Source organism: Bos grunniens, chromosome 13 (genome assembly GCF_055505025.1).
Source record: "Bos grunniens cultivar Pamir isolate PY7600 chromosome 13, Bosgru_T2T1.0, whole genome shotgun sequence".
NCBI lineage: Eukaryota > Metazoa > Chordata > Mammalia > Artiodactyla > Bovidae > Bos > Bos grunniens.
Window position 1 is genome coordinate 64,859,226 of NC_141177.1, and position 18,873 is coordinate 64,878,098.

At 38.8% G+C, this 18,873-nt stretch overlaps 1 protein-coding gene across 50 annotated transcripts in view; it reads right to left on the minus strand.

The window, feature by feature from the left end:
* The window catches only part of PARD3 (par-3 family cell polarity regulator), a 579,141-nt gene that overhangs the window by 349,115 nt on the left and 211,153 nt on the right, over positions 1-18,873 (minus strand). For all 50 annotated transcript variants that reach the window (XM_086334618.1, XM_086334607.1, XM_086334597.1 and 47 more), the window contains one exon: positions 10,314-10,494. In XM_086334618.1, the coding sequence (XP_086190744.1) occupies positions 10,314-10,494 (181 nt within the window). The remainder of the gene's footprint in view (positions 1-10,313; positions 10,495-18,873) is intronic.

The window sequence follows — 18,873 nt, forward strand, 5'->3', positions numbered from 1 at the left end:
TGACTCTTTGCAACCCCTGGGCTGTAGCCTGCCAGGCTCCCTTGTCCATGGAATTCTCCAGGCAAGAATACTGAAGTGAGTTGCCATTCCCTTCTCCGGAGGATCTCCCCCACTCAGGAATCAAACCCGAGTCTCATGCATTGCAGGCAGATTCTTTACCAACTGAGCCACCAGTGAAGCCCCTGGTGACTGTTTGCAAAGTTTTCATATAAATTTACAGTCTTTGAGAATGTAGGAATATTGAAATATATATAAAATAGTGTTCAGTTGCAAATGTTATCAAACATTTCTTCAGTGTAAAAAAAAATAATCCTATTAAAGGAATGTTAGCACCCTTGTAAATAAAATTAAGAGATCAAATACACATTTGAACTTGGATCAGTTGAAATTTTATGTTCAAAGTTATGAAGAGTCTTTTATCACATTTCATTATGAAGCAACTGAACTGCCAGAGAGGTACATAAGCAGTTACAAAATAAAGCATCATATCAGGAAACCCAGAAACAGGAAAGAGCACTGTGTTTTAGAAAACATTTCTTTCTTTTAAAAAAATTTAGTAAATGCCTAACAATCGGCTTCTTTACAAGCAAACAAATGAAGATGCGGTAACACAAAATAAAAGGTCTTTAGATGAATGAGCCCGTGAAGGCTTATTAGAAGTGGTCTTCAGTCACTTCAACACCTCTGTTCAAAGCAGAATTATTAGAAACTCCTAGGAGAGCCCACGGAGAAGGCAATGGCACCCCACTCCAGTACTCTTGCCTGGAAAATCCCATGGATGGAGGAGCCTGGAAGGCTGCAGTCCTTGGGGTCGCTGAGGGTCGGACATGACTGAGCGACTTCCCTTTCACTTTTCACTTTCATGCATTGGAGAAGGAAATGGCAACCCACTCCAGTGTTCTTGCCTGGAGAGTCCCAGGGACGGGGGAGCCTGGTGGACTGCCGTCTATGGGGTCGCACAGAGTCGGACACGACTGAAGTGACTTAGCAGTAGCAGGAGAGCTCAAGAATGTGAACTGGAGGTTCAGGAGGTGAGGTGATGTGGAGGTTCAAGAATGAAAATTACATCTAATACTCACAAGTTCCATCAATTTATGTAATCATCCTAACAGCCATGCAGATCTTAGTTCCTTAACCAGGGATTGAACCTGTGCCTTCAGCAGTGTCAGCATGGACTCCTAACCACTGGACCACCAGGGACGTCCCAGTGACTCATCACTGACCTTGCTTCTGCCTCCCATTCCCGACTTCTTGACTCTGGTTACAAAAAGAACAGTTATTATCCAGCATTAGTAGATAACCCTACACTGCTTATGCAAACTGATCATCAGCTGGTTTTTGTTGTTCTAAATCATAAATCTTTAGGCTGTAACATCTCTGCCAAGCAAGAGAATATTCTTTTCCAATGCATTAACACAAACTCTGTATTTGAAATAAATACTTCTCAAGCTGATCTAAATAACAAATTAACCAGTAGATCAGCTATGGCACAAATTGACATTTTAGTCAAATGTGATGATGGGTTGACTAATCCAGCAGTAGTCTGAAATGCCCTTTGCCTCCTGCTCTTTCCATATTACGATTAGCCCTAGATGGATCCAGCTGCAATCTTCCATCTTTGAACACATGAATTATCTCTATAAATGATTATTTTCCTGAAGGTACATGCTACTCCTATACTCCTTCCTCATATAACCTCACAAAGTATCAGCTATATATGTGTGTGTATGTATTGGATGGGCCCAAAAATTTCATTAGAGTTTTTCCAAAGATTGTATGGAAAAACCCAACGAACATTTTGGCCAACCTTAACCATACAAACACTTATTACTAAGGTACCACTATAAAGACAAGAAAACAACGCTTATATAACACTGTCAAAACAGAACTGCAGCCCAGGCAACAAGCTGTCATTGCTGTGTTTACCCTTGACTCTGTAAGAAAGAGCTGAAGTGCAAGGAATACCACAGAAAGTGGTGGAAGAAAGTTGAACGAAAATAAGGCTTTGACCTCAAAAAAAGCAAGGTTTGATCCGTATGGAAAGAATAAGTTCTCCACTTGCAGAATTTGTAAAAGTTCTGTACACCAGCCGGGTTCTCATTATTGCCAGGGCTGTGCCTACAAAAAGGGCATCTGCGCTATGTGTGGGAAAAAGGTTTTGGATACCAAAAACTACAAGCAAACGTCTGTTTAGACGTATTGAAATTTCTGGTTTTCTGTATGATTTTACTTTTTGCTTTGAATTTTCAAGGCATAACTTAGATGTTCAAGTTACAAGATAACATGTCTTAAGTAAACCAGGGAAGCAGACTGGTATTCTTTCTTTTGCTGTCAAGAAGTTCAGCAGCAATGTAACTAGTTTTCTGCCTCAAGCTTTTCTTTACAAACATCTTATTTAACTGGAGTAAGTAACAAATCTAACAAAAATATTTTCCTGGTTCTGTATGCACTTTTTAATTTATCATTACTCATATAATTTTTATTCTTTTTCCCTCTACATTATAGATAGCGCAAAAGTAAGAAGGAAGTTATTGATATATGGCTTTGAATTTGGCATTCAGACTTGTAATCCTTCTCTCATTCCCTGTTGGTTGTATAGTTTTAGGATCAGCAGTTCCTTAATTAATGGCAGCATCATAGGGCATTTAAATATCTGAGCCCATTATTGTTAAATAGTTCCTTAAATAAATTAGCCCAGACCCAAATTAAACAAAAGTTGTTTTTATGTTATTTTTTATTCATTTGTGAAGCCAAAGTGCCAATACCTTTCATATGAGAACAGGAACTCAGGGGACAACCCACATATGTCCAAAAAAATACACTGGATTTCAGAAAAACACGTATCACCTTGAATTCAGGCCATCATGAAAGCCAGAAGAACACTGTGCACCCATAATGATGTATAGTGAATGAATCACCATTCTTCGGGAAAGTGCTTTGAAGCAGACACCAAGCATTTTTTTAACCTCCTCTTCTTTTCCCTCCCCCACCAAAAATAAATAGACAAAGCAAAAAAAAAAAAAGAAAGAGCTGAAAAAAAAAATACCGAGATTGCTTAATCTTCAGAACAGGTAGAAAACATAGGTGATGTAGAAAAATGTAGAGATAGAAAGCTTTCTACAAATTTTAGAGAGAACACAAATGGAAAGGCATTCCACAGAGGAACAAGCAGGGTGACAGTATCTGAGAATAAGCCAGGTCCACGGTCTGGATCATTTTTGAGAGGAAGAGAGGGAAACAGGAGGGTTTGGTAAATGGATGCACAGTCCCCCTTTTGCTGTTATGAAAATTCTGGATTCATTTAAGTCCTGTCAAATGCCAACATGAGGGAACTACGTAACAGAAGTATCAACTTTAAGCCACAGAGAGTGCTGGATAGATATGATCTCGTTGTGAGAAGGGGCTGTCCTCTCTATGTGTGTCTGGGACCACAAGCACTCACGCCACTATGCCCACACAATACAGCCCAGGCTCTTTGTTAAGGAGAAGGATCATTTGCTGAAATGTAGGCAATGAAGCAGTAAATAATAATTAAATTAACTTAAATGTCAATATAAATAAATTTGTAAATGCAAAATAATTTAATTAATTCAAACAGTGATTTAGACACGTTAGTTTTTCTTCAAAACATGGCCACCACAGAGATCACTAGCTTTCCATTCCAGGGAAAAGACAGAAGGGGTGACAACCTCAGGGGTGCCTTTAAAAATCACCCTGCCTCTGGGTCCCTCCCCATTTGGGACTCACACAAGGATTCTGAGAGATGAAGTCGGTCTCTAGCTGCAGACAAGAGCAAACAGGATGAGGAACACAAGGCCGTTTCTGACATTAAAAGCAATGAAAGGATAAATAAGCAAACACAGTTTCAAGAAGAGCTATACAAGAGATCTATATCAAGTGCAACAAGAAGAGAAGAAAAGATGCTATCTGCCAGGCTTTCATGCTGACAAAATAATCCACATATGGGTCTCTCTGTGACATCCACTAATAGAAAAAAGAATCTAGATACCTGGTTAGAATGGAGGATGAAAATGAAAAAGAAAGCTTGTTTACAATCCAATTGTGTCTGCTCAAACATTTTCATACAATTATTTTCTCTCTGTAATGCACTTCTTATTGCGATGTGAAAATGGGCTTTCTTGCTTCGATTTAAATTGTACTTTCTTAACGTATTCATAGCTATATCACTTTTACCAATTTTCAAGTGTCAGTAACTGTTTCTGTACCTGATAAACACTGGGCACATAAGGTATATTCCCATACAAAGACAAGAGTACAAGGCAAGACTTTAGGGTCAAATAAAATATACTAGCCAAGGACGGAAAGAAGTGAAGAATACAGAGGTGACTGGACCATGGGGAAATCTTGGGCTTGGGGTTAGGGGGAGGTGGGAAATCTGTAAAACTGTTCTTCCCTAGATTTCAGCTGGTGTGACAGACACAGAGACTCCATGCACAGGTGTCCAGTTCTCTAAGGTTTAGGGTTTGGAGACCACACACAGGTGGTGCTGTGAACCCTGCAGGAAACCTTTTCTCTGACCAAGGATCGCCTGCTAACTACAGTCCAAAGTCCATCTGACCACCGAGGCAGAGAGTTTCTAAAACATACTCCTCCTCCACATGGTCCACAGTCATCATTATTAAGAGTAAAATACTGTACACATGTGATGTGTGGAGGGTTTTTTTTTAATTAAGTACTTCACAGAAATGCAGTTAAGCAATGTAGTAAACAAGTGGTTATTCTGCTGAAAGATAATTGGGAAATACTGGAGTCAGGAAGTGCGACAGTGCTCTGACTGCAAGTCTAGTATCTCGAAATGTCACACAGGGACCTTGGTGTACAGTAAGTATCCATGCATTTTCAGCAATAACTCCACTTGTGTTGAACGTGAAGACGTGCACTATGGTTGCCCTGTCAGCACAGCCTGTGTTAGTTCACTCCGCTGAGCCTCAGATGCCTGATGGTAAAGTAGGGGAGAGGACCTGGTGGTTTCCCAAGGGACTGCCCCCCACTACAAGGATATGGAAACCTGTCCCAGCATCCTTTTTACAGTACACTGACAGCCTCTGTGGGGAGAAGCCATCCATATGCCTAGACTGTCATGTGCTGCATGGAAGGAAAGGATTCTTGGGTTAAAGAAGCAGATATAAATGACACAGTTTGCTGAAAAGACTACATTGTTTCTTTGTCAAGTGTTAAGGTCCAACTTAAAGACCACAGACAAAATGCTTCAGCCCAAGGAGGCAAGGATGGCTTACATTTTATCAGCATTTTAAAACCTAACATTTCTTGTGTTCTGGTGTGGGGGAAACATATATTGGCCTTTTTTTCTTTTTTAAATGGATGAACCGTATGAAAAGGCAAGTTTAAAAATAATTTTGCAACCAAAATCACCATATGTTGATGTCTGGTTACTTCACTGGAAAATCGACGGATGAAATAAACATATTTGCCACACCAGATACCAACCGAAAAAGCTTTCTTTATGGTATTGAAATGCTGTCTCTGGAACAAGCATCTTGGTCTGCAGACAGTACGCCTGCTGCTGAACTGCTGTCGCCTGACAGCCCGTCTTATCTGCCAAATTGCTCATTAGGCCTGGCAATTTTCACCTGCGCCTCCAGTTTATACTCCAGCAGGGAATAAACATCAGTCTGCCTGCACCATCCTAAGTAGTGAGCTTCCAACACCCCCTCAGTAACGCGGCCCCCACCCACCAGGAACTCTCCAAACATACTCACCTTAGGTACACACCATTATTTTTAAAATGTCAATTCGGCTTCCAGCTCTTAGAAGCTGGCTTAGTTTAAATGAAGCAAAAAACACACAAAAAAGAGATGATATGCAAAATAAGCCATATATTACAATGCGAAATGGGCTGACCAATAATTTATTTAATTATTCATGCCAAAAAAGAACATAAACAATGTGAATGGAGTGAAGAACGTTCGTTTTGGGGAGTATTTCTGAGTGCACAGGTGACAGCAGAGCAGGCGGAGGAGCCCTCTCCCAATTGGACATGACACATTCACCTTGGTTTTAAGTCTGAAAGGAGAGTGCTCGAATTTAGAAATAAACAATAGAGGTACCGTGGCAACCAGAACAAAGAGGCAGTGAGCGTACTCCAGGCTCTCCGCCTTTGCTGCTTCCACTGATGCCTGCCAATGAGCACTCTGACATCCAAAGGCGGACTGATACACAAAAAATAGATACAAAAGAGGTACTTTGTGGGCAAAAAGCACCAAAGATATGAAACAAAATGTCTGAAACCCCATAGAACAACTTCTGATGGAATACTGTTTTCCATTTTGCAGAAGTAAAATATTCACCACCAACCCTGCAATTAGCTAGAAAATTACAATAATTACAGCAATTTTGTATCCCATCTCCAATCCAATTAATAGATATATGACCTTGTCAACATGTAATAATCAGATTGCATCTACAACAAAACTGGATGAGTTTTGTAGGCTGAACAGAACTTGCACAGTAAGAAGGTAATTATTTGAAATACTGAGAATGCCGTTTGTATGCCATGCTCCACTTCACAAGTTAAAAGGAAATACAATAGGAATATTATTTCTATTTTCAATATATATTTAAATTAAATCTGGAAAATAGTATTCTAATACCAGTTAAGAGGATAGATCTCTAAACCAAAGATCTTAGATGTCCTAGCAAGAGAAAACCAATCTGTATATTCTTGAGTAAGAAAAAAATTTAGAGCTCAAGAAAGACGCAGGGGGGCTAACTTCATAACACGAGCTTGTATAGCAATTGTTGATGTCTCTATAAGTTCTAAAAGCCAGGGAGCTAGTAAAATCTTACCAACTAGTTACAGAGCACCATGTCAGCAACATTTTGCCAGAAATGGTAAAAATTCACTATAAAATTAAAATAGCTCAGAAAAGTTAAAATGTTAAAAGACAATCTAATCACATACTTTCTTTCTCAGAACTTCTACAGCAATTTTATTTCTAGGACTTTTTCCATCACTAGGGCAAATGCCACTGCCAAGGTATCTTGAATCTTTAGTCTGGCTCTTCCAAAGGAAATACTAAATCAGCATTCTGGGGTGAAAAGGAATCATGCCAGCATTCTAAAGCTAGACTACCCTCAAAATGCCTGGCCCTATAAACAGCCTTTAGAAAAAAAAAAAAAAAAATTTTTTTTTTTTTTTAAGGAAAAAAACATCATAGAGTGAGAAAAATAAGAATTGGTCTCAATGATCTGCTCCAGAAATTGTGCCCCTGAGCACAGTAAGTCTCTCTAAATCTGGATTTGTGAACATTAAAAACAGAAGAAGCTAAGTATCTATCACAGAACTGTGAGGCTAGGAGAACACAGTTCCAATTTCACTCTGTATGAGAGTACTCCACCCTACCCCACCCAAGAAAGGCAATATGTTCTATCCAGGAAGACACATGCTCTATACTTGGGCTCTGTAACTCCTCAAACCTTTAAAACATCCAGAACTGGGTCTGCACTCAAGACATGTCATTATCACCATCCCCTTTCTACAATTTCCCATTACTCTAGTGTTCATCATGTGTCAGACACTATCAAGAGTTCAAGCATCTCATTTACTCTTCACAGTCCCAGGCCAGTTATCCCGAGATGAAGGAACTGAAGCCGAGCGAGGCCACTCGCTTGATGTGGTTTTGCCCTACTTTTTCTGAACCATGAATACTCTAAACCCTGTTCTAGAAAGGAGTGTCTGCAGAGTAAGCTCATGTCAAAAGTGTAAAGTACAGTAGACTCTCAAACTTATCAAAAGTCTGTTTTGTTTTTTTTTAAAAAAGAACAGGTTACCAGCATCTGGTTATCATTAAATCAAAGTATACCTATCTATGACTGAAGGATGCAGAAACCTGCCAAGAGATGCCAGAACAACAGTTTGAAGTGTCTGCTGTCAAATCATTACCTTCCTCATTTACCACTCCTTAAAATGGCTCTATTGGCCTGAAAACCTCTGGATTTCTTCACTGTGGCAGAGGAGATCCACTGCCCAGGGCTCACAGCACTTCTGGAGGCCCAAATGTCTTGATATTTTTTAATCAGAAGAGGAAAAGTAAACTTTGGGAGAAAAATAAAACATTTTCATTTTTTTCCTCACATCACAAGACAATGATACTTGTAGAGTTTTCTTAGCTTCCATCAGTTCTTTATAGAAAAAAAGAGATGAGTGAATTAATTCGTAGAAAAACCATCACTTTATTTCTTCAAGATAAGTATTGAGGCTTATTTATCTGAAATCCTGTATTAACTATGCCTCTAAGTCCAGTTGATTATTGCATGACTGAACAGATCTCTACATATTGTTAGTTTCTTTCCTTTCATACCTGAAAATGAGGAAGATCACTGAACATAAACTCCTTGATAGCAAAGACTTACTAACACAAAGCCTGGCCAGCACTGACTGACCCTTGTTTTATTTCTGAATGAATAGTATTAATACTATAGAAAATGACTCATATGTATTGAGTAACTTGTACATAGTCACCAAACCTTGTATTTAGTATATGTTTAACATGCATTTACCCAATGCCTGCCAAGGACATAAAATCTAAATAACCTTAGCAAATAAAAGTCAGGGCTTTTTGTTCTTAAAATTTGTGTATTTTCCCACTGGTGGCTACAAGACAACATATATGCTTCAAATATAGCTTCCTTTTCTCAATAAAAACAAGGTAAAAGAGATGTTTGGGGTTGAAAACAGCATTAAAATTTTAACACACAGAGCCAGCCAAATGTGGGTGGTGGTGGTATAGAAATTTTGTTGAATCAGTAAAGTCAAAAGATACAAACGGATGGGCAGCAAGCCATTCAAATTCTTCCTAACTTAAAGATAGGACTGGCCTTTCTTCCAGCACATATCTAAATTTAAGGTGTATCCTACTATATAAAACACATGAATAAAAAAACTACAATAACACAACAAAAAATTCTGTACTTCATTATATATATTGGTGTAATTACTCACATAAAGACACTGCTTTCCAAACATCAGGCACCTATGAATATTTTCACTATTATTTAATTAAAATTTTCTTTAAATTGAAACTAGGCAATCCATTTTTTAAACACGTTTGCTCCAAGCAGAAAATCATTGAAGCATGGACTTATGAGTCAGTATATAATAAAAGAAAATGACCTGTGCACACCCTATGTATTACTTCACATGTGTACACATGGTACACATCATGTCACATTTTGGATCATCAGATGTGTTAACTATTAAATTGATGTTCTTTCCTTATTCTCCATAGATAGACAGAAATATGGAGATATTATATAGTAATATAATAATACATATGTATACATATTAATATATGTGTGTGTGTATGTATATATCTTCAAGGGACAGTGGGAGCAGAAATAGTTTATAAATATCTAGAAGCAAATTACCAAGACGCTGTGGACTGCTACCAATACAGAAAGTGGGGACAAAGATACATTTTGCAAGAAAAAACTGCATATTTTCAAAATTATCTAACTATATTCTATATATTACTTTTATATATCATTCCAAATCTCTATGTGAAGATCCACTGAAGACTACCAATAATATCACACAAGATTAAATTTTCTACTTGAAAACTTAAATGTTTCTAAATTAGATGTGCCTAAAAGATAAGTGATTTCTAACATAAATTTCTTGAAATAGGCCTTCTTTCTCTTACCAACTGCTCAATGATAAGATTATACAATTACAAACACTAAATAGTATATTCAGCAGACATTCTTCACATTTGTGAGTAAAAGAAGTGAAGGAATGGCAGGAGTGGCTACAGAATTCTTCAAGCTAGTGTCCTGGAACCTGGGCACTCTGCATCCTAGGATTTCTACTCTAAACTCACTAAGTCCGATATTTTCTTTCTTTGAGATGGTATCTCATAGCAGCTCTTCCAGATCCCTGAAGATAACGCAGACCCGCTCCAGATAAAGATCAAGAAACGATTATAACCAAGTTGACTGTCAATCAAACATGCTCTGCTTTGTTTCAATGGAAGGCTTTTGATTACTTCCATTTGTTCTAGCATTCAGACAAAATACATAGGAAGAAAAATTCAAGTAATATAACTTTATATTATCCTTATTGATCTTTAGTGAGCTATTAAAAGTTTACCAGTCCAAAGTAATCTAAGCTCAATCCAAAAATGTAAAGAATCTAACTTATCTCTCTTGCAAAAGACATTTGCCCAGATTCTAAACTTAATCAATTTTAAACAGATAATGAATTCCATTCACAGGAGCATGCCTGAATAACAAAAGTTGGCATCCCTGTAAATGAAGATGAAATATGCACTTACTCGCACGGAGGACTGAAGGGGTGACCTCGATCTCACTTGTTGCTTGGTAAGGCTGGAAGGCTGAGACATTGCTGGTGCCAAGCTCACTGCCGAATATCTCTGGGCTCTGGGTGCCTGTGGAGCTGGCACTGGTGCCATCACCTCCATGATGTGGGTCTTGCTCATCAAACACAGCTACCAGCTAGAAATGACAGGTGAATTTGCAGTTATATACAAAAGCATTTAAAAGGACAACCCCAAACTTACACCATCTTTGGTGTAAATAGTGAGATTTACACACCCAGGAATGTTACATTTTAGGAAGAGGAACTTCAGAGAAATAGGCTTGCCCTGGGTTTTGATACTTTTACGTTTCTAAGTTGTACATTTCATATCCAAAATTCTACAGGTGGAAAATAATACAATGGTTTTGTGTCACAGAATGCTAAAGGGGATAGAGTGGATTTAAATCTTTTCGTAGATAGTATATCAAGCGGAAAAGAAAGTGCAAATACCTATATATAAATACACATACATATATACGACATGTAGTATACACAGCATAGGGTAATAAGGGGCCCTTCATGTGGGAAAAGGGGATATGAACTGTCATAAAGCGTCTGCTCATGGTGCATAAGAAACACGGGAAGGATAAAAGAAACTAATGAGGCTGGTAGCCTAATGAGGGAACAGGGCTGAAAGAAAGAGAATGGGAGCAGGTAATGAAGAAAATGGGGTGGTGACACTTTCCTGAACATATTTTTCTGTAACTCTGACTCTTAGAGCCATCATAGTAATTAAAATATTTAAATAAATAATTGAAATCAACCAAGAGGCAAGGTGGGGGTCTGGAGGCCGGATAATCTAAAATGGAACACAATCAAATAAACCTGAAACAAATGAAAAATACAACCACACAGAAAAGGGTGGGGAAGAAAAGAACTAAGTAACTCTGGAAAATTACTTTCACTGTTTAAAGTACATCTAAAGGAAAAAGGACAGGAACAGAAACATTGTATTCAATTAGTAAGCTTGTTTCCCACAAGCATATGGTTTAGAAATTCATGTTACTCCTACCATTACTACTACTATTACTATTCCTTCTCCTCCTCCCCCTACTACACACACATCTCAAGAATGAATGAAAAAGAAAAATATTTTGGATAATGAGAGCCAAAGTTCTTACAAAGTTCAGAAACAGAAGTGACAAAAAAAGGAAATTAACTGTAGTATTCGATTTGAATTGGAGGCATCGAAATGAACTCAAGGTTTTCATAAGTAGGTAGGGAGGCAGGCAAGATGGATGTGAATCCATGTGTGGTGTGCAGACCACACATGTATGTCCTAGTTCTGTCCACTGAGAGATCCTTAAAGCAATGACATTGCTTCAATGTCAAGTTACTGACTCAAGAACCAATGGATACAAATGACCAAATCTTGGTTTCTAATACCATTTTCCAGTAAATGAACTAGAAGTCCGAAGAAAAACAGTTAACTCCAGGGGCAGGGTAAGAAAAATACATGATGAGCCTGAAACACCTTATGATGCTAGAGAGAACATCTAAGGGAATCAGGGGCCAACCTGAAGGAGCTCTGAATCACCAAAGCCATCTGGGACACTTGTAAACAGATAATGATAGCATTAGATTATAACTCAAGAGAAAACTAAACCTCCTTGAGTCCATAATGACATAATCAAATAATCAAAGAAATAAATGATGGAGAATGGACAGCTCTTCCTTACTGGAGCATCCAAATTAGTAAACATGGAAAAAATAGAGAGAACTCATCACTAGGCAATCTCCACAGTCAGAACTGTTGCAGGCAAGATGTACCAGTGGATGCTAACATTAATTGTAAGAATATGATCAGAGGTGGGCATATCTCAGAGTATCTCCCCATAAGATGCTTTTTAATTAAAAAGAGAAAATAGTATCTTGCAGGACAGAAACTTGGCAGACAGCATTTAGCTAAGTAATAAGACATATTGACAGCATGTACTCTGTGAAAAATACACCAAGAAGTATATGACGTTACTTCCATGGTACTCCTGCCCAAAACACATAACTTTGTTCTAATCAAGAGGAAACAACAGACAAATCCAAACTAAGGAACATTCCATAAAATAACTCCTGTTCTTTAAAAATATCAAGACTAGGAAAGTAAAGGGCTGACCAAACCATGCACCTTGGAGGAGACCAGGGAGAAATACAAACTGCATGCAGTATGAGGTCTTTGCCTGGATCCTGGACTAGAAAATGGGCATTAGTGGAAAAGAGGCAATCAGATGAGAGCTATAGATTAGTGGTATGTACTAGCTAACAGTGGTATGTACAGTACTGTTCGTTTCCTTACTTTGATAATGATACTATGGTTATGTCAGATGTTAACGTTAGGGATAGGTGAAGAGTACATGAAAACACTCTGTACTATTTTTGTAACTTTTCTGAAAATTGAAAAATTTCATAATACAGTATTACCAAGTACTGTATAAATTCTATTCAACTTACTCTATTTCTTCTTACAACTAAAGAGTGGCAGCGCTTCTTCAAAATCTCAAAGAAGACAAAAGTTCCATGGCACAGAACACCTTGGCCGTTCACCCTCCAACCTCATGCCTAGAAAACTCAGCTTAGCGTTCCAAGGAAAGAAGAGACAGGACCACACCCCAAAAGAACCAAGCCTTCAGCTTCCAGCCCAAGTCTTTTCAACTCCTTTTAGCTAACAGACTGAAAGAATTCACAGATGATGAAAAGTATTTATAATTACAGTTTTAATTAATTCTATTCACATCCATCAATTGATAAGACAAAAAAGAAAACCACCATAAGGTCATAGAGATATGTAGACAAACAGGAAGCTCAGAATCCTGCTGTGGCATCTTATATAATTAGCTGATTAAACAATCTGAAGGAAGGCTAAGTGTAAGAAGAAATTAAAGTCGGATGAGGAGTTGGGCCACTCAACCTTATAATAAGCAACATCAGTGGGAAAAGAAATCCTTAGCAATTGTAAAAAATGGAAAAGTATTTGTATGTATACACTAGTTTTCACAAACGGTATATATATGTATACATTATCAACCTGTTTATCTCACAACATCTCCTCTGATTAAAAATAGACATTCTACAGATCAGGGTCAGCAAACATTTTTCTAAAAATGTACAGAGACTAAATATTTTTGGAGCTGTGCAAGTCATACAGTCTCTGTCACAACATTCTACTTTGCATTCTATCATGAAAATAGCCATTCACAAAACATAAATAAATGACAGTGACTGTGTTTAAATAAAATTTTATATACAAAGCAGATAATGAACCAAACTTAACCCATGGGCCATAGTTTGATGATTCTGCACTAGATTGCTCATCCCTCTCATAACATCCAATTTAAAAATTTCCGTGTGGGAAATAAAACTAAAAGTCAAGGTTCCTTGGTAACCCTGCTAAGCTAAGAATATTCATTTCAAGCTCTTCATCGGGATTTTGAATTTCTGTACTTGATTTTAATTTCATCAGACTTCTTACAAGGTGTGTGGCTTCATATGCATTTTGAAGATATTAAGTTTTGACATTTTGGCGCTTAATTGGAAGCAAATGAAATTCAAGTTTTGTTATTAACTTTTCACAATGATGTGTTCTCCTAAGAATAAAGTCCTTTCTGCAAACGGAAAATGGAGATTGAAAATTACAGAGAACAAGTCCTTAAATGCCACACATGATGGAAGAACTTACACACGTATATTAGTTTCAATAATTATCTCCAGCATTTTTAGAAAACACAAGTATTATAAAATCTGGACTGTGTCATGAACAAATGCTGTTTGAATTTCAGTGGCAGAATCACAGTTGGTGATTTGCAATATGCCAAAAACATACAATTCTACAGCTCTCTTTTAAACCGAAATTTAAATGCCAGGTGCAGATATAAAGTAATTTTGTGTTAAATTGGGAAGGATATGTAATTTTAGAAAATCTACTCTACAAGAATACACAGTAGCACAGCAAAAGAAAACAAGACCTTCACAGAAACATCACATATTAAAAAACTCTATCGTGCCCTTCAAAAAATAAAGGAAACGTCTTGCTCTTCAATTTGTGAAACATGACTCAAACCCATATTTTAACAGATGGAACCTTCACTGCTGCCCATGAAGTAGACTGTTTTTGAAAGTTCATTTTTAATTTCGACAGTTATTATTTCATCACTCTTGTGATCCATTCACCCAAAAAGTATCCACAAGAAAAGAGAGAATTTAGGATAACAGCCATGACGAAAGTGAAAGTGATGGATGCTCAGTCATGTCCAACTCTGCGACCCTGTGGACTGTAGCCCAACGGGCTTCTCTGTCCCTGGAAACACCTAAGATGACCCACCTATAAATAAAACTCCGAACTTGGCCACACATTTCCACCTCCCTTGGAACAAGTCATTTCAGCTGCCTGAGACACCAGAACCTTACAGCAGAAAACCCATGTCATAAACATTGCATGCAAATGCATATGTAAACCACTTGAGGATCGAGGGTGGCCTCTTTTATGAATAAAAAACTGCATGGAGCAAAGTGGATAAGGACATAGAACCCACAATCAGAGAGAACTACAATCAAAACCAGCTCTAACCTTACTTCGTGGATGGGTGTTGGCCCAATCCACTGACCTCTCTGCCATCCCTAAGCCTTACGTCTCCTCATCTCAAAAGAGGATGGTGGTGAGGTTGGCAGAATAATGCTCATGACTGCCCACCCACGTCCTCAGAATCTGTGGCTACTGCCCTTCCACAGCGAAAGGGACTTGAAGATGTAATTCAGATTAAGGACCTTCAAACAGGGAGACTGTCCAGTGGGCCCCATCTAATCACACAAGTCTGGATAAATGGAGACTGTTTCCCGGCTGTGGTCAGAGAAGAAACGTGACAATGGTTAGACACATGGTACACTGCTGGCTTTACGGAAGGTGGGGGTCTCCGGAAGGCAAGGGGATGAATTGTCCCCTCGGGCCTCCAGGAAAGAATGGATTTTACCTATGTCAGACCCCTACCCTACAAAATTATAAGTTTAAAAATGTGCAATGCAGCTGGAGAGCCTGTGTGCCACAACCAGAGAGTCTGAGCGCCACAGTGAAGATTCCACATGCCACAACCAAGACTCAATGCAGCCCAATAAATACTATTCAAAAATGATGACAGATATTAATAAATGTGTGGTGTTTCAAACCACTGGTCTGTGGGAATTGGCTGTGGCAACAACAGGAAACTACTCGAAGCCCTGGCCTCTCCTCCTGGACTTGGGACACATAAGAGAGAAGGCACATCAGCTTCCAGAACATAAGCGCACCCTCACTGTTACCTAAAATTAAAGCGATATCGTGGTGTTTGATGAACACAGACTTCTGGGATTTTGAGGATCAGTTCCAAGAGTAACTGGAAGCTGAGGCAAAGTTCTTTGACACCAGTAATAAGAGGGGAAAACAACAGGAAAACGAAAGGAGAAGGCTTGTTGGAAAAATTCAGCATCGTAATAACCACAGAGTGAAGTTCTTCTGCAGATGCCCTGCAACCTGCCTCAACCCCTCACAGAAACATGAAGCAGCTTTTTACATTTTGTTTCAGGGAAAAGAAAACTGAGACTCAAAAAGATTCATATGACTAGAGTTTAGCTGGAAGTATACAATGAATCTGAAATTGGAAGTTCAAATCTAACTTCCCACCTCGCTGCCCTGGAGCATCTAAAAAATCAACAGCACGGCCTGCGCGGAATCTCCAGGCTATGAGCACCTGCAAGTCTTGGAATTGAATTCTGTTCATTCAGGATAAACCACAGGTAATACCCCACCTTACCAAGTTCACATTATTTTGATACCACTACATAAAAGTTTCTGAACATACTTGAGGTAATTGCGCTAAAGATATTGTCACTCAGTTTTAATCAGAAAAGCCTTTTATTTATTTGGGAGTTGGGGATGGCATGTGGGATCCTAGCTCCCTGACCCAGGGATCAAACCCATGCCCCCTGCATTGGAAGCACAGAGTCTTAATCACTGGAGTCCCAGGGAAGTCCCAGAATTTTTTTTTTTTTTTTTAAGAATCAAAAGATCTTGTGGATTCTATCTTCATACAGGAAATGGCAGGGGACTTAAGTAGCTGTCCAAGTGAAGTCACCAAGACTCTGGGCCTGGGCTCCACACACCCTCTAAAGCTGTTTTACTGCCCTAGCCTTAAAGTAACCCAACTGTCTCTGTTGATTTCTTCATGTACAGTCTGCATATATCCAGAAAAAGTTAATTATTATGGGTCTCATGAATGTCTTTAGCATGTTCAACATTAATGTATTGAATTGTTTGACTTTGAAATAAAGACCTATAACTCTTTAGAAAGGCATCATATTTCTGGCCCTGGAGAAGATCCAACGCATATGGAAAAATACTAAAAATGACAAGGAACTTGAAGATGCCTTCAAGACCCTTTCTTCACCTAAAAAATATGAGTAAGCCAGACTTCACTGAATCACTTGGTCTACAGTATCAAAACAAAATCACCAATCACCAAAAAAGAGTGACTGTGCTTCTGGTGGGGAACTTTGCTTGCCACATTTTTCAATATTCTTCCTAACAAGAGACTATGGTGATGATGCTTTTGAACCCCAAAGTAATGATGACATCATGTAAAATAACACCTCTGAACAATGGCAGGGAGGTTTCATAGGCAGATGTGCCTATAAAGAAAAAACGCAACAGAGAGAAAATGCATTACAAAGGTGGGAGCTGTAGCACAGTGCAGCATTCCCAAAAAATCACAATAAAAACCAAGTAGTTGGAGATGCGTGCACCTCACGACAAAAGTGAGGCTGTTCTGTGACACACTGTTCTAAACTATCACTATTCCAGAAACGGCTTTTCCTTCTCCTAGGTCCACACGCATCAAGACCTTTACTTGTTTTTTTTTGTCTTTTGACTCAAGGCAGCACTTTTAAAAACAAGGTAAAATAGATCAAGTATTTAGGTTCCTGGATTTTGCTTTATCCATTCCTTTTAAAAAAAAAATCCACATATAGTTGTTTCCCATAAAGCACACTTGATAACCTGTGGCACACAAATAAAAGTAAAGAAAAACTACGGAAGTCCCTGGAGATCCAGTGGTTAGGACTCAGTGCTCTCACTGCATGGGCCCAGGTTCAATCCCTGATCCAACAACTAAAACCTGTAAGCCATGTAGCACGGCCAAAAAAAAAAAAAAAATGAAAGCTAAGACACACTAGCAGATTATGTTATCTACTCACAAAAAGGGAAACTAACGAGAAAAATATTTAACAGTGCCATTTCAAACAATATACCACATAGGGGGATAAGATATTCCCTTGCTACCTGAGCAACCAAGGAGACCATCACAATCAGAAGCTCCCACCTGTCTATGATCGAAGTCACTGTCCCACAAGAGCCAACAGCATCCCTTAAGAAGGTACCATCTCTTGGTCACTGCTGCTGCTACTGCTAAGTCGCTTCAGTTGTGTCCGACTCTGTGGGACCCCATAGACGGCAGCCCACCAGGCTCCCCTGTCCCTGGGATTCTCCAGGCAAGAACGCTGGAGTGGGTTGCCATTTCCTTCTCCAATGCATGAAAGTGAAAAGTGAAAGTGAAGTCACTCAGTCGTGTCCAACCCTCAGCAACCCCATGGACTGCAGCCTTCCGGGCTCCTCCGTCCATGGGATCTTCCAGGCAAGGGTACTGGAGTGGGGTGCCAGGATGCCTAATAAATATATCATGCTTCATCGGAAGTCACAGTGAAATATATATTCACCTACGACACTCCCCAGCTTACATTTTAGACCTGGGATTTAATTCTGCTGTCCCTCAGGGTGACACACTCTGTCACCCAATGAGCCTTCAGACTAATTAGATTCTCAATTTGAGTTATGCTCAACTAATAGCCTTGAGTGTGTCAACCGCAAACCACAATGAACACATGCAAATGCTGTAGCCATGAGCTGGCTGACCCACTTGTCAGACAATGCAAACTTCTCCCCATCCCAAGCCCATCCCCAAGAGCCACTGTTCTGTTTGTACCCATCCATGAGGTTACAACTATTGTTGAAGTGTTAATAAAAAGCAAGACTGCACAGTAAGACAGAACAAAGTAATCTTGAAACTGGCAAATCAAACATATATAGGTTGACTCCAAATTGGAGGAGGTGGCATTTGTTGTGACTTTATAAGACATGCAGGTTTCCCTTGAAGAGATGATGGTAAAATTGGGAAAGAATCATATGAACCTCAGAATCAAATGTAATGATGTAATAACAAAATATTACATAGACATGACAAAAAAAAAAAACACCCATTAAATCAATTCATAAGCTTTCTAATGACTGAATTCATTTTAAAGACGGGGCAACACTAAATCCTTAGCCATTCTCTGAGGCTTACTTGCTCTCCTGGTTCATTAAAAACTCATTTAAACAAAGCTACTGTTTTTACTGGTCGAGTAAGGAAAACGTTAGTAAAAGAATATATTTGCACCAATGGTGGTTTATAATAGTAGTAATGCTGATAACAGCTAACTCATGGCAGACAGAGAATCTCAAG